Genomic DNA, 18,362 nt, shown 5'->3' with positions numbered 1-18,362 from the left:
CTTGGATGTCTTCAAGTCCAATGTTAACAAATTCCTAATGAACCGCCCCCTTAAGTAAACACTTAATCAAATCTCCACACTAACGTAATGTACTTGCAATAACCCTTATCCCTGAGTGGCTTCCGGGCCTTGATAAGTGGTGATCACTGTGTAAAAAAATTAAAAAAAAAAAAAAAAAAAATAATACAAATAAAAATATTAAAATGTTCTAGATTGCTGTTGGTTTATGCTCTTACATAGATATCGGAATGTGGCCCGAGAACGGTCCAGAAAATTCTAACTTAAACCTCACAAAGGAATAACGGTATCGAGAATATTATAATTAGTTATAGAATTATAATTAGTTATCAAATTATAATTATTTCTAATACAGGGTGACCCCAAAAAAAAACAAAGGCTAAATGGAGGCCATCTAGAACATATGCTGTAGAACGGAGAAAAAAAGGTCAAAGACCCTAGTGTTTTGATGTGATGTTTTGAATATAATAAACTAGTTATGACCAAAGTTTCATTTCATTCGGACAAGACACTAAGAAACGGGGGCTAATAAGAGTTGGGACCCGTTTTTTTTTTTGTTTTTTTTTGGTCACCCTGTACAAAATATTATGAATATCGCAACAGACTAATCCAAAAATCATAATAAAAATTAAAATCTAAAAATCGAAATTAAGTTTCCCTACCAAAAAACAGACACTAAACAGAGCTTATTCAGACTGAGATATTATTTACATTTCATAAGTCACTACAAGAAAACACCCATACACACCCACAAACACAGACACACTTATGAGACGAAGTAGTTATGCATCCCACACCTCCACACAAGTAAGAAGAAAAATAAATAAATAAAAAAAGTAAACAAACCCACATCACTCAATGACCCTGAACTGGCCCCGATTTACCAGAGGATGAAATTCACTCAAGTTTGAAGTTGCACACAGCAACTTTTCAATCCTTGGAAAAAGCACTTGTACTCAAAATGGCTTTGCGGAAACATCTATTTTTATAAATTTTTTGGAGAGGATGCTTAGAAAGACACAAAAAGATCGTCGAAATACATTGAAATTATTTCAAAAAATTATTTCGATAACATCCGGAACAGATATCCCTTCACAGACTCGCTTGAGGCGTGTGATCCATATGACCATTCTCGCTACTGCTAGGATCGCCAGAAAAACCATTCTTTTCTCCCTAGGCGGCAGCGGCGGATCAATGTTCTCCACAAAATAAGACTCATCGAGTTCAAACAGGCGTTTGGCATCGATGTGAGGCATTACCTCGTTGACGTACCCTATGAGTGTCTTAAGCCTGTTGCAGCGGAAAAAACATGACCAACTGTTTCCCTCATGTCTTCATTGCAGCGCAGGCATTAGACCTGGGTCTCTTTGTGCAAGTGGAGTTCGTCAAAGAGGGGCAGTGCATTCCGGGCAAGTCGGCAGGTGAGGGAAAATTCCGAGTTAGTAAGAAAGTCCCGTCCCGATGCCCAACTCCACTGGGAGCGGACCTCCTCCAACGACATCCCCATCTGTTTCACTAGCGGTTCTTTTTTGCAACGCCCCACTAGCGCCCGATAAAGTCTGTTCTTAGACTGTTCGAGGACACTGGTCCCCGGCAACGCTCTAAGAGCAGACCGGCATTCGACATAGAATGTTTGTTCCTCCCTAGGTCTCCGCCGAGCTTCAACTGAGGGGTCGGGTGTGAGATTGGAAAATGAGCTTCCAACCGCAGCGACCCATGGAATGTCTACATACAGTGAACGGCTCAGGAAGGCCAACCTTTCTGCGTGCTTGTGATGCAGAAGATCGGGCTGTCCCAAACCTTCCATCTCTGCAAACATTATGCTTACCCTCGTTCCACAAGAGTGAGTCAAGGAGCTCCTGTAAGCTGATTCGTCACTTTAATCTTGGCCAAAAGGCCAAGAAAGCTTAAAAAGCTAAAAACAGCATCTATTAACAGCAGACCTTTGATCTTAATCAAAAGGCCAAGCACAAAAGTGTTACGGACAAACCGACCGACCGACAGAGTGACTTATAGGGTCGCTTGCTTGTAATTTTATTGTAAAAAAAAACAAAAAGACTACTGTGTTTTTAGTGTAAAAAAAAAAAAAAAAACTACTGTGTTTTTAGTGTAAAAAAAAAAAAAAAAACTACTGTGTTTTTAGTGTAAAAAAAAAAAAACTACTGTGTTTTTAGTGTAGAGAAAAAAAAACCCAAAAAAACTTACTCTGATTTTAGTGTGACTTCATCTTTTTCAGACACGGAATTTTCCTGTGAAGATGGGTTCTGCCAATCTTGCTCGTATCTCCCCATTTTTGATTTTTTTCTCTGTCGTTGCCTTTCTCGCAACCGGATTAAATAAAAGACACTTTCTGGGGCATACATATCAAATATCGGTCCATGGTGTTGTAGAAACCTTTTCTGGACACTTTCAATGTCTTTGATCTGTTCTGTTAGTATATCATGCGTTTTCGAACCGAAGGATGCGTGGAATGTCCGGCCGTGTTCTTTTTGCATCCGTGATTGTTTGAGTCTTTCTGCCAGATATGCCAACAACGGCACAAAATGTTCGCAGTTGTGCATCAGCAAACGCCGGCTGCATTTTAACTCAAGCAAATGTCGCATCGCCAACACGGTCTGCTGATGACGCCGCACAAATAAACGCTCGTAGTGTTTCATTTCCAGAACGAGCAATTCTGTACGTTCTGTGCACACGGCTGTTTGTAGGTATGTGCCCAGGTCCATTAACACTTCGGTGTCTCCTGCATTACCAAAAAAAAAAGGTGTTTGTGCAGCATATTAGAATTTCAAATAAATTCATTTCAGGTAAAAACACTTATGTATTTATGTGTCATGTCGAAATTAGTGTAAATTCTCAAAATAATGAAAAACGATCCAGTAGGAAATGTGTTAGACCTATTTTCACATAAAATCATAGATACTGACGTTCAAACATTTTCTATTTTCTCAATCGTTGATGTCAAAGAAAGCAAGAGAGATAAGTCAGTTTGTCATACAGAATTGGTTGTATAACTCTTTCACAGTTAAACATATATTAGGTTGGTGCAAAAATAATGTTTTTCTTAACATGAAGTTGAACATCAAAAAACGACATTTTTTTTTGCACCAACCTAATAATAAAACTCGATAATTCGATAAATTTTTTTTTTTTTTTTACTCATTTTCACCCAAAAAAAGGCATATTGCCACTTGAACAGGTGGGTGTGGGGAGTTGAGCAGATGTTTCTTTAAATTACATTTCAAGTTCTGCAGTTTTGTACAGTTAAGGAAGCAAGAAATCAAGAAGGAATTCCAAAGACTAGTTGACTGAATGAACAAACTTCTCGATTTGAAGGCTTTCCGGCATCTAGGGACTTCAACAGTGAAAGGGTGGGACTTTGCTGCTTTTCGTGTTAGTCGATGTTATGTACGTTATGTATTGTGAGGGCACAAATGCTATAAGGTCATCAGAGCACATTCCATTAAAGTATTTGTAAAACAGGCACAGTGATACGGTATTGTGGTGATAGGACAGAGGTTGAAGCTTGACCAACAATGCGGGACCAATTAGATTTGAAACTCTTTTGTGAACCCTGTTTAAAAGTGAAAGACTAATGATAGATGCACCAGCCCAGATGTGGCAACAATACTCCATGCATGGACGAATTGTAACTTTATAATGATATAGGATAACAATCTGGTGTGAGCAATACATATATGTGTGTGTATGTATATATGTGTGTGTGTGTGTATGATGTGTATATATATATATATATGCATATATATATATATATATATATACATGTGTGTGTATATATATATATATGTATATACATCATACACACACACATATATACATATATATATATATACATCATACACACACACATATATACATACATATATATATATATATATACATCATACACACACACATATATACATACATATATGTATATATATATATATATATATATATATATATATATACACACTAGCAGATAGACCCAATTTGCTTAAAATTGAATTTGGATCAACAAATGTTCCAGACTTCCAAAAGTTTTATTGTCATCAAAATCGGTGAAATCACCTATTCATCAATCAAATCAATTACATTCTCTAGTCAGGAACCCACAGTGGTGCACTGGATGGAAGCTTAACACACCTTAGTTCACATTCGACTGTAGGGAATGATTTAATAAAATTACTTTTATATAATGACTTGAATTCAAATTTAAAATGCAAAAGTCAAGAACAATGATTCAATTGTGCTCTAAACGGAAACATTCATTTTTAATGCACCTCTGTTTTATCAAAGAACCTACTGCTGATTTTATATGCTGGGCCCTTCTGCTTGTGCAGTCATAAAACTTCTCAAATGCACTTATGATAGGCTGTATGAAAGTGTTAACTTTGGTCAAAATTAGACTGTTCCTTTTTTATTGAGATTTCTTCGTTTAAAGATTTTCAATACTTATCAGAGGTATTCCGATACACAACCTATCTAAAAACACTCCCAGGCACATAAGGTACATGTGTGTTAAATTTTTAAGAAATCGGCCCAGCCAGTAAATGCTGTAAATATTTAATAAAATCTGCTTGAAAGATAATGCTGTTGTAAATGCTGTAAATATTTAATAAAATCTGCTTGAAAGATAATGATGTTGTAAATGATATAAATATTTAATAAAATCTGCTTGAAAGATAATGCTGTTGTAAATGCTGTAAATATTTAATAAAATCTGCTTGAAAGATAATGCTGTTGTAAATGATATAAATATTTAATAAAATCTGCTTGAAAGATAATGATGTTGTAAATGATGTAAATATTTAATAAAATCTGCTTGAAAGATAATGCTGTTGTAAATGATATAAATATTTAATAAAATCTGCTTGAAAGATAATGATGTTGTAAATGATATAAATATTTAATAAAATCTGCTCGAAAGATAATGCTGTTGTAAATGATATAAATATTTAATAAAATCTGCTCGAAAGATAATGCTGTTGTAAATGATATAAATATTTAATAAAATCTGCTTGAAAGATAATGCTGTTGTAAATGATATAAATATTTAATAAAACCTGCTCGAAAGATAATGATGTTGTAAATGATATAAATATTTAATAAAATCTGCTTGAAAGATAATGATGTTGTAAATGATATAAATATTTAATAAAATCTGCTTGAAAGATAATGATGTTGTAAATGATGTAAATATTTAATAAAATCTGCTTGAAAGATAATGCTGTTGTAAATGATATAAATATTTAATAAAATCTGCTTGAAAGATAATGATGTTGTAAATGATATAAATATTTAATAAAATCTGCTTGAAAGATAATGATGTTGTAAATGATGTAAATATTTAATAAAATCTGCTTGAAAGATAATGCTGTTGTAAATGATATAAATATTTAATAAAATCTGCTTGAAAGATAATGATGTTGTAAATGATATAAATATTTAATAAAATCTGCTTGAAAGATAATGATGTTGTAAATGATATAAATATTTAATAAAATCTGCTTGAAAGATAATGATGTTGTAAATGATGTAAATATTTAATAAAATCTGCTTGAAAGATAATGATGTTGTAAATGATATAAATATTTAATAAAATCTGCTCGAAAGATAATGCTGTTGTAAATGATATAAATATTTAATAAAATCTGCTTGAAAGATAATGATGTTGTAAATGATATAAATATTTAATAAAATCTGCTCGAAAGATAATGCTGTTGTAAATGATATAAATATTTAATAAAATCTGCTTGAAAGATAATGCTGTTGTAAATGATATAAATATTTAATAAAACCTGCTCGAAAGATAATGATGTTGTAAATGATATAAATATTTAATAAAATCTGCTTGAAAGATAATGCTGTTGTAAATGATATAAATATTTAATAAAATCTGCTTGAAAGATAATGCTGTTGTAAATGATATAAATATTTAATAAAATCTGCTTGAAAGATAATGCTGTTGTAAATGATATAAATATTTAATAAAATCTGCTTGAAAGATAATGCTGTTGTAAATGATATAAATATTTAATAAAATCTGCTTGAAAGATAATGCTGTTGTAAATGATATAAATATTTAATAAAATCTGCTTGAAAGATAATGCTGTTGTAAATGATATAAATATTTAATAAAATCTGCTTGAAAGATAATGCTGTTGTAAATGCTGTAAATATTTAATAAAATCTGCTTGAAAGATAATGATGTTGTAAATGATGTAAATATTTAATAAAATCTGCTTGAAAGATAATGCTGTTGTAAATGCTGTAAATATTTAATAAAATCTGCTTGAAAGATAATGCTGTTGTAAATGATATAAATATTTAATAAAATCTGCTTGAAAGATAATGATGTTGTAAATGATGTAAATATTTAATAAAATCTGCTTGAAAGATAATGATGTTGTAAATGATGTAAATATTTAATAAAATCTGCTTGAAAGATAATGCTGTTGTAAATGATATGAATATTTAATAAAATCTGCTTGAAAGATAATGATGTTGTAAATGATATAAATATTTAATAAAATCTGCTTGAAAGATAATGATGTTGTAAATGATATAAATATTTAATAAAATCTGCTCGAAAGATAATGCTGTTGTAAATGATATAAATATTTAATAAAATCTGCTTGAAAGATAATGATGTTGTAAATGATATAAATATTTAATAAAATCTGCTCGAAAGATAATGCTGTTGTAAATGATATAAATATTTAATAAAATCTGCTTGAAAGATAATGCTGTTGTAAATGATATAAATATTTAATAAAACCTGCTCGAAAGATAATGATGTTGTAAATGATATAAATATTTAATAAAATCTGCTTGAAAGATAATGCTGTTGTAAATGATATAAATATTTAATAAAATCTGCTTGAAAGATAATGCTGTTGTAAATGATATAAATATTTAATAAAATCTGCTTGAAAGATAATGCTGTTGTAAATGATATAAATATTTAATAAAATCTGCTTGAAAGATAATGCTGTTGTAAATGATATAAATATTTAATAAAATCTGCTTGAAAGATAATGCTGTTGTAAATGATATAAATATTTAATAAAATCTGCTTGAAAGATAATGCTGTTGTAAATGATATAAATATTTAATAAAATCTGCTTGAAAGATAATGATGTTGTAAATGATATAAATATTTAATAAAATCTGCTTGAAAGATAATGCTGTTGTAAATGATATAAATATTTAATAAAATCTGCTTGAAAGATAATGATGTTGTAAATGATATAAATATTTAATAAAATCTGCTCGAAAGATAATGCTGTTGTAAATGATATAAATATTTAATAAAATCTGCTTGAAAGATAATGCTGTTGTAAATGATATAAATATTTAATAAAACCTGCTCGAAAGATAATGATGTTGTAAATGATATAAATATTTAATAAAATCTGCTTGAAAGATAATGCTGTTGTAAATGATATAAATATTTAATAAAATCTGCTTGAAAGATAATGCTGTTGTAAATGATGTAAATATTTAATAAAATCTGCTTGAAAGATAATGCTGTTGTAAATGCTGTAAATATTTAATAAAACCTGCTTGAAAGATAATGATGTTGTAAATGATGTAAATATTTAATAAAATCTGCTTGAAAGATAATGCTGTTGTAAATGATGTAAATATTTAATAAAATCTGCTTGAAAGATAATGCTGTTGTAAATGATGTAAATATTTAATAAAATCTGCTCGAAAGATAATGCTGTTGTAAATGCTGTAAATATTTAATAAAATCTGCTTGAAAGATAATGCTGTTGTAAATGCTGTAAATATTTAATAAAATCTGCTTGAAAGATAATGATGTTGTAAATGATGTAAATATTAAATAAAATCTGCTCGAAAGATAATGATGTTGTAAATGATGTAAATATTTAATAAAATCTGCTCGAAAGATAATGCTGTTGTAAATGATGTAAATATTTAATAAAATCTGCTTGAAAGATAATGATGTTGTAAATGATGTAAATATTTAATAAAATCTGCTTGAAAGATAATGCTGTTGTAAATGATGTAAATATTTAATAAAATCTGCTCGAAAGATAATGCTGTTGTAAATGCTGTAAATATTTAATAAAATCTGCTTGAAAGATAATGCTGTTGTAAATGCTGTAAATATTTAATAAAATCTGCTTGAAAGATAATGCTGTTGTAAATGCTGTAAATATTTAATAAAATCTGCTTGAAAGATAATGCTGTTGTAAATGCTGTAAATATTTAATAAAATCTGCTTGAAAGATAATGATGTTGTAAATGATGTAAATATTTAATAAAATCTGCTTGAAAGATAATGCTGTTGTAAATGCTGTAAATATTTAATAAAATCTGCTTGAAAGATAATGATGTTGTAAATGATGTAAATATTAAATAAAATCTGCTTGAAAGATAATGATGTTGTAAATGATGTAAATATTTAATAAAATCTGCTCGAAAGATAATGATGTTGTAAATGATGTAAATATTTAATAAATCTGCTTGAAAGATAATGATGTTGTAAATGATGTAAATATTAAATAAAATCTGCTTGAAAGATAATGATGTTGTAAATGATGTAAATATTTAATAAAATCTGCTTGAAAGATAATGCTGTTGTAAATGCTGTAAATATTTAATAAAATCTGCTTGAAAGATAATGATGTTGTAAATGATGTAAATATTTAATAAAATCTGCTTGAAAGATAATGCTGTTGTAAATGATGTAAATATTTAATAAAATCTGCTTGAAAGATAATGCTGTTGTAAATGCTGTAAATATTTTATAAAATCTGCTTGAAAGATAATGATGTTGTAAATGATGTAAATATTTAATAAAATCTGCTTGAAAGATAATGATGTTGTAAATGATGTAAATATTTAATAAAATCTGCTTGAAAGATAATGATGTTGTAAATGATGTAAATATTTAATAAAATCTGCTTGAAAGATAATGCTGTTGTAAATGCTGTAAATATTTAATAAAATCTGCTTGAAAGATAATGATGTTGTAAATGATGTAAATATTTAATAAAATCTGCTTGAAAGATAATGATGTTGTAAATGATGTAAATATTTAATAAAATCTGCTTGAAAGATAATGCTGTTGTAAATGCTGTAAATATTTAATAAAATCTGCTTGAAAGATAATGCTGTTGTAAATGATGTAAATATTTAATAAAATCTGCTTGAAAGATAATGCTGTTGTAAATGCTGTAAATATTTAATAAAATCTGCTTGAAAGATAATGATGTTGTAAATGATGTAAATATTTAATAAAATCTGCTTGAAAGATAATGCTGTTGTAAATGATGTAAATATTTAATAAAATCTGCTTGAAAGATAATGCTGTTGTAAATGCTGTAAATATTTAATAAAATCTGCTTGAAAGATAATGCTGTTGTAAATGATGTAAATATTTAATAAAATCTGCTTGAAAGATAATGCTGTTGTAAATGCTGTAAATATTTAATAAAATCTGCTTGAAAGATAATGCTGTTGTAAATGCTGTAAATATTTAATAAAATCTGCTTGAAAGATAATGCTGTAAATATTTAATAAAATCTGCTTGAAAGATAATGCTGTTGTAAATGCTGTAAATATTTAATAAAATCTGCTTGAAAGATAATGCTGTTGTAAATGATGTAAATATTTAATAAAATCTGCTTGAAAGATAATGCTGTAAATATTTAATAAAATCTGCTTGAAAGATAATGCTGTTGTAAATGATGTAAATATTTAATAAAATCTGCTTGAAAGATAATGCTGTAAATATGTAATAAAATCTGCTTGAAAGATAATGCTGTTGTAAATGATGTAAATATTTAATAAGATCTGCTTGAAAGATAATGCTGTTGTAAATGCTGTAAATATTTAATAAAATCTGCTTGAAAGATAATGCTGTAAATATTTAATAAAATCTGCTCGAAAGATAATGATGTTGTAAATGATGTAAATATTTAATAAAATCTGCTCGAAAGATAATGCTGTTGTAAATGATGTAAATATTTAATAAATCTGCTTGAAAGATAATGCTGTTGTAAATGATGTAAATATTTAATAAAATCCGCTTGAAAGATAATGCTGTTGTAAATGCTGTAAATATTTAATAAAATCTGCTTGAAAGATAATGATGTTGTAAATGATGTAAATATTTAATAAAATCTGCTTGAAAGATAATGCTGTAAATATTTAATAAAATCTGCTTGAAAGATAATGCTGTTGTAAATGCTGTAAATATTTAATAAAATCTGCTTGAAAGATAATGATGTTGTAAATGATGTAAATATTTAATAAAATCTGCTTGAAAGATAATGCTGTTGTAAATGATGTAAATATTTAATAAAATCTGCTTGAAAGATAATGCTGTTGTAAATGCTGTAAATATTTAATAAAATCTGCTTGAAAGATAATGATGTTGTAAATGATGTAAATATTTAATAAAATCTGCTTGAAAGATAATGCTGTTGTAAATGATGTAAATATTTAATAAAATCTGCTTGAAAGATAATGATGTTGTAAATGATGTAAATATTTAATAAAATCTGCTTGAAAGATAATGCTGTTGTAAATGCTGTAAATATTTAATAAAATCTGCTTGAAAGATAATGCTGTAAATATTTAATAAAATCTGCTTGAAAGATAATGCTGTTGTAAATGCTGTAAATATTTAATAAAATCTGCTTGAAAGATAATGCTGTTGTAAATGATGTAAATATTTAATAAAATCTGCTTGAAAGATAATGCTGTAAATATTTAATAAAATCTGCTTGAAAGATAATGCTGTTGTAAATGATGTAAATATTTAATAAAATCTGCTTGAAAGATAATGCTGTAAATATGTAATAAAATCTGCTTGAAAGATAATGCTGTTGTAAATGATGTAAATATTTAATAAGATCTGCTTGAAAGATAATGCTGTTGTAAATGCTGTAAATATTTAATAAAATCTGCTTGAAAGATAATGCTGTAAATATTTAATAAAATCTGCTCGAAAGATAATGATGTTGTAAATGATGTAAATATTTAATAAAATCTGCTCGAAAGATAATGCTGTTGTAAATGATGTAAATATTTAATAAATCTGCTTGAAAGATAATGCTGTTGTAAATGATGTAAATATTTAATAAAATCCGCTTGAAAGATAATGCTGTTGTAAATGCTGTAAATATTTAATAAAATCTGCTTGAAAGATAATGATGTTGTAAATGATGTAAATATTTAATAAAATCTGCTTGAAAGATAATGCTGTAAATATTTAATAAAATCTGCTTGAAAGATAATGCTGTTGTAAATGCTGTAAATATTTAATAAAATCTGCTTGAAAGATAATGATGTTGTAAATGATGTAAATATTTAATAAAATCTGCTTGAAAGATAATGCTGTTGTAAATGATGTAAATATTTAATAAAATCTGCTTGAAAGATAATGCTGTTGTAAATGCTGTAAATATTTAATAAAATCTGCTTGAAAGATAATGATGTTGTAAATGATGTAAATATTTAATAAAATCTGCTTGAAAGATAATGCTGTTGTAAATGATGTAAATATTTAATAAAATCTGCTTGAAAGATAATGATGTTGTAAATGATGTAAATATTTAATAAAATCTGCTTGAAAGATAATGCTGTTGTAAATGATGTAAATATTTAATAAAATCTGCTTGAAAGATAATGATGTTGTAAATGATGTAAATATTTAATAAAATCTGCTTGAAAGATAATGCTGTTGTAAATGATGTAAATATTTAATAAAATCTGCTTGAAAGATAATGCTGTTGTAAATGATGTAAATATTTAATAAAATCTGCTTGAAAGATAATGATGTTGTAAATGATGTAAATATTTAATAAAATCTGCTTGAAAGATAATGCTGTTGTAAATGATGTAAATATTTAATAAAATCTGCTTGAAAGATAATGCTGTTGTAAATGATGTAAATATTTAATAAAATCTGCTTGAAAGATAATGCTGTTGTAAATGATGTAAATATTTAATAAAATCTGCTCGAAAGATAATGCTGTTGTAAATGATGTAAATATTTAATAAAATCTGCTTGAAAGATAATGATGTTGTAAATGATGTAAATATTTAATAAAATCTGCTTGAAAGATAATGCTGTTGTAAATGCTGTAAATATTTAATAAAATCTGCTTGAAAGATAATGCTGTTGTAAATGATGTAAATATTTAATAAAATCTGCTTGAAAGATAATGCTGTTGTAAATGCTGTAAATATTTAATAAAATCTGCTTGAAAGATAATGCTGTTGTAAATGCTGTAAATATTTAATAAAATCTGCTTGAAAGATAATGATGTTGTAAATGATGTAAATATTTAATAAAATCTGCTTGAAAGATAATGATGTTGTAAATGATGTAAATATTTAATAAAATCTGCTTGAAAGATAATGCTGTTGTAAATGATGTAAATATTTAATAAAATCTGCTTGAAAGATAATGCTGTTGTAAATGATGTAAATATTTAATAAAATCTGCTTGAAAGATAATGATGTTGTAAATGATGTAAATATTTAATAAAATCTGCTTGAAAGATAATGCTGTTGTAAATGCTGTAAATATTTAATAAAATCTGCTTGAAAGATAATGATGTTGTAAATGATGTAAATATTTAATAAAATCTGCTTGAAAGATAATGCTGTTGTAAATGCTGTAAATATTTAATAAAATCTGCTTGAAAGATAATGCTGTTGTAAATGATGTAAATATTTAATAAAATCTGCTTGAAAGATAATGATGTTGTAAATGATGTAAATATTTAATAAAATCTGCTTGAAAGATAATGCTGTTGTAAATGATGTAAATATTTAATAAAATCTGCTTGAAAGATAATGCTGTAAATATTTAATAAAATCTGCTTGAAAGATAATGCTGTTGTAAATGATGTAAATATTTAATAAAATCTGCTTGAAAGATAATGCTGTTGTAAATGATGTAAATATTTAATAAAATCCGCTTGAAAGATAATGCTGTTGTAAATGATGTAAATATTTAATAAAATCTGCTCGAAAGATAATGCTGTTGTAAATGATGTAAATATTTAATAAAATCTGCTCGAAAGATAATGCTGTTGTAAATGATGTAAATATTTAATAAAATCTGCTTGAAAGATAATGCTGTAAATATTTAATAAAATCTGCTTGAAAGATAATGCTGTTGTAAATGATGTAAATATTTAATAAAATCTGCTTGAAAGATAATGCTGTAAATATGTAATAAAATCTGCTTGAAAGATAATGCTGTTGTAAATGATGTAAATATTTAATAAGATCTGCTTGAAAGATAATGCTGTTGTAAATGCTGTAAATATTTAATAAAATCTGCTTGAAAGATAATGCTGTAAATATTTAATAAAATCTGCTCGAAAGATAATGATGTTGTAAATGATGTAAATATTTAATAAAATCTGCTCGAAAGATAATGCTGTTGTAAATGATGTAAATATTTAATAAATCTGCTTGAAAGATAATGCTGTTGTAAATGATGTAAATATTTAATAAAATCTGCTTGAAAGATAATGATGTTGTAAATGATGTAAATATTTAATAAAATCTGCTTGAAAGATAATGCTGTAAATATTTAATAAAATCTGCTTGAAAGATAATGCTGTTGTAAATGCTGTAAATATTTAATAAAATCTGCTTGAAAGATAATGATGTTGTAAATGATGTAAATATTTAATAAAATCTGCTTGAAAGATAATGCTGTTGTAAATGATGTAAATATTTAATAAAATCTGCTTGAAAGATAATGCTGTTGTAAATGCTGTAAATATTTAATAAAATCTGCTTGAAAGATAATGATGTTGTAAATGATGTAAATATTTAATAAAATCTGCTTGAAAGATAATGCTGTTGTAAATGATGTAAATATTTAATAAAATCTGCTTGAAAGATAATGCTGTTGTAAATGATGTAAATATTTAATAAAATCTGCTTGAAAGATAATGATGTTGTAAATGATGTAAATATTTAATAAAATCTGCTTGAAAGATAATGCTGTTGTAAATGATGTAAATATTTAATAAAATCTGCTTGAAAGATAATGATGTTGTAAATGATGTAAATATTTAATAAAATCTGCTTGAAAGATAATGCTGTTGTAAATGATGTAAATATTTAATAAAATCTGCTTGAAAGATAATGCTGTTGTAAATGATGTAAATATTTAATAAAATCTGCTTGAAAGATAATGATGTTGTAAATGATGTAAATATTTAATAAAATCTGCTTGAAAGATAATGATGTTGTAAATGATGTAAATATTTAATAAAATCTGCTTGAAAGATAATGCTGTTGTAAATGATATAAATATTTAATAAAATCTGCTTGAAAGATAATGATGTTGTAAATGATATAAATATTTAATAAAATCTGCTTGAAAGATAATGATGTTGTAAATGATATAAATATTTAATAAAATCTGCTTGAAAGATAATGATGTTGTAAATGATGTAAATATTTAATAAAATCTGCTTGAAAGATAATGATGTTGTAAATGATATAAATATTTAATAAAATCTGCTCGAAAGATAATGCTGTTGTAAATGATATAAATATTTAATAAAATCTGCTTGAAAGATAATGATGTTGTAAATGATATAAATATTTAATAAAATCTGCTCGAAAGATAATGCTGTTGTAAATGATATAAATATTTAATAAAATCTGCTTGAAAGATAATGCTGTTGTAAATGATATAAATATTTAATAAAACCTGCTCGAAAGATAATGATGTTGTAAATGATATAAATATTTAATAAAATCTGCTTGAAAGATAATGCTGTTGTAAATGATATAAATATTTAATAAAATCTGCTTGAAAGATAATGCTGTTGTAAATGATATAAATATTTAATAAAATCTGCTTGAAAGATAATGCTGTTGTAAATGATATAAATATTTAATAAAATCTGCTTGAAAGATAATGCTGTTGTAAATGATATAAATATTTAATAAAATCTGCTTGAAAGATAATGCTGTTGTAAATGATATAAATATTTAATAAAATCTGCTTGAAAGATAATGCTGTTGTAAATGATATAAATATTTAATAAAATCTGCTTGAAAGATAATGCTGTTGTAAATGCTGTAAATATTTAATAAAATCTGCTTGAAAGATAATGATGTTGTAAATGATGTAAATATTTAATAAAATCTGCTTGAAAGATAATGCTGTTGTAAATGCTGTAAATATTTAATAAAATCTGCTTGAAAGATAATGCTGTTGTAAATGATATAAATATTTAATAAAATCTGCTTGAAAGATAATGATGTTGTAAATGATGTAAATATTTAATAAAATCTGCTTGAAAGATAATGATGTTGTAAATGATGTAAATATTTAATAAAATCTGCTTGAAAGATAATGCTGTTGTAAATGATATGAATATTTAATAAAATCTGCTTGAAAGATAATGATGTTGTAAATGATATAAATATTTAATAAAATCTGCTTGAAAGATAATGATGTTGTAAATGATATAAATATTTAATAAAATCTGCTCGAAAGATAATGCTGTTGTAAATGATATAAATATTTAATAAAATCTGCTTGAAAGATAATGATGTTGTAAATGATATAAATATTTAATAAAATCTGCTCGAAAGATAATGCTGTTGTAAATGATATAAATATTTAATAAAATCTGCTTGAAAGATAATGCTGTTGTAAATGATATAAATATTTAATAAAACCTGCTCGAAAGATAATGATGTTGTAAATGATATAAATATTTAATAAAATCTGCTTGAAAGATAATGCTGTTGTAAATGATATAAATATTTAATAAAATCTGCTTGAAAGATAATGCTGTTGTAAATGATATAAATATTTAATAAAATCTGCTTGAAAGATAATGCTGTTGTAAATGATATAAATATTTAATAAAATCTGCTTGAAAGATAATGCTGTTGTAAATGATATAAATATTTAATAAAATCTGCTTGAAAGATAATGCTGTTGTAAATGATATAAATATTTAATAAAATCTGCTTGAAAGATAATGCTGTTGTAAATGATATAAATATTTAATAAAATCTGCTTGAAAGATAATGATGTTGTAAATGATATAAATATTTAATAAAATCTGCTTGAAAGATAATGCTGTTGTAAATGATATAAATATTTAATAAAATCTGCTTGAAAGATAATGATGTTGTAAATGATATAAATATTTAATAAAATCTGCTCGAAAGATAATGCTGTTGTAAATGATATAAATATTTAATAAAATCTGCTTGAAAGATAATGCTGTTGTAAATGATATAAATATTTAATAAAACCTGCTCGAAAGATAATGATGTTGTAAATGATATAAATATTTAATAAAATCTGCTTGAAAGATAATGCTGTTGTAAATGATATAAATATTTAATAAAATCTGCTTGAAAGATAATGCTGTTGTAAATGATGTAAATATTTAATAAAATCTGCTTGAAAGATAATGCTGTTGTAAATGCTGTAAATATTTAATAAAACCTGCTTGAAAGATAATGATGTTGTAAATGATGTAAATATTTAATAAAATCTGCTTGAAAGATAATGCTGTTGTAAATGATGTAAATATTTAATAAAATCTGCTTGAAAGATAATGCTGTTGTAAATGCTGTAAATATTTAATAAAATCTGCTTGAAAGATAATGCTGTTGTAAATGCTGTAAATATTTAATAAAATCTGCTTGAAAGATAATGATGTTGTAAATGATGTAAATATTAAATAAAATCTGCTCGAAAGATAATGATGTTGTAAATGATGTAAATATTTAATAAAATCTGCTCGAAAGATAATGCTGTTGTAAATGATGTAAATATTTAATAAAATCTGCTTGAAAGATAATGATGTTGTAAATGATGTAAATATTTAATAAAATCTGCTTGAAAGATAATGCTGTTGTAAATGATGTAAATATTTAATAAAATCTGCTCGAAAGATAATGCTGTTGTAAATGCTGTAAATATTTAATAAAATCTGCTTGAAAGATAATGCTGTTGTAAATGCTGTAAATATTTAATAAAATCTGCTTGAAAGATAATGCTGTTGTAAATGCTGTAAATATTTAATAAAATCTGCTTGAAAGATAATGCTGTTGTAAATGCTGTAAATATTTAATAAAATCTGCTTGAAAGATAATGATGTTGTAAATGATGTAAATATTTAATAAAATCTGCTTGAAAGATAATGCTGTTGTAAATGCTGTAAATATTTAATAAAATCTGCTTGAAAGATAATGATGTTGTAAATGATGTAAATATTAAATAAAATCTGCTTGAAAGATAATGATGTTGTAAATGATGTAAATATTTAATAAAATCTGCTCGAAAGATAATGATGTTGTAAATGATGTAAATATTTAATAAATCTGCTTGAAAGATAATGATGTTGTAAATGATGTAAATATTAAATAAAATCTGCTTGAAAGATAATGATGTTGTAAATGATGTAAATATTTAATAAAATCTGCTTGAAAGATAATGCTGTTGTAAATGCTGTAAATATTTAATAAAATCTGCTTGAAAGATAATGATGTTGTAAATGATGTAAATATTTAATAAAATCTGCTTGAAAGATAATGCTGTTGTAAATGATGTAAATATTTAATAAAATCTGCTTGAAAGATAATGCTGTTGTAAATGCTGTAAATATTTTATAAAATCTGCTTGAAAGATAATGATGTTGTAAATGATGTAAATATTTAATAAAATCTGCTTGAAAGATAATGATGTTGTAAATGATGTAAATATTTAATAAAATCTGCTTGAAAGATAATGATGTTGTAAATGATGTAAATATTTAATAAAATCTGCTTGAAAGATAATGCTGTTGTAAATGCTGTAAATATTTAATAAAATCTGCTTGAAAGATAATGATGTTGTAAATGATGTAAATATTTAATAAAATCTGCTTGAAAGATAATGATGTTGTAAATGATGTAAATATTTAATAAAATCTGCTTGAAAGATAATGCTGTTGTAAATGCTGTAAATATTTAATAAAATCTGCTTGAAAGATAATGCTGTTGTAAATGATGTAAATATTTAATAAAATCTGCTTGAAAGATAATGCTGTTGTAAATGCTGTAAATATTTAATAAAATCTGCTTGAAAGATAATGATGTTGTAAATGATGTAAATATTTAATAAAATCTGCTTGAAAGATAATGCTGTTGTAAATGATGTAAATATTTAATAAAATCTGCTTGAAAGATAATGCTGTTGTAAATGCTGTAAATATTTAATAAAATCTGCTTGAAAGATAATGCTGTTGTAAATGATGTAAATATTTAATAAAATCTGCTTGAAAGATAATGCTGTTGTAAATGCTGTAAATATT

At 25.6% G+C, this 18,362-nt stretch overlaps 1 protein-coding gene across 1 annotated transcript in view; it reads right to left on the bottom strand.

Annotated features, from left to right (window-relative positions):
• The window catches only part of LOC145248305 (uncharacterized), an 89,847-nt gene that overhangs the window by 5,309 nt on the left and 66,176 nt on the right, over positions 1-18,362 (bottom strand). Inside the window, exon 7 of the mRNA XM_080110195.1 lies at positions 2,224-2,758. Coding sequence (XP_079966321.1) covers positions 2,224-2,758 — 535 coding nt within the window. The remainder of the gene's footprint in view (positions 1-2,223; positions 2,759-18,362) is intronic.

This window comes from Euprymna scolopes, chromosome 26, assembly GCF_053919585.1.
Source record: "Euprymna scolopes isolate OS-2025 chromosome 26, ASM5391958v1, whole genome shotgun sequence".
In the NCBI taxonomy this organism is placed as follows: domain Eukaryota; kingdom Metazoa; phylum Mollusca; class Cephalopoda; order Sepiida; family Sepiolidae; genus Euprymna; species Euprymna scolopes.
Note: the sequence above shows the minus strand (reverse complement) of the source record. Positions and strands in the feature narration are given on the sequence as shown.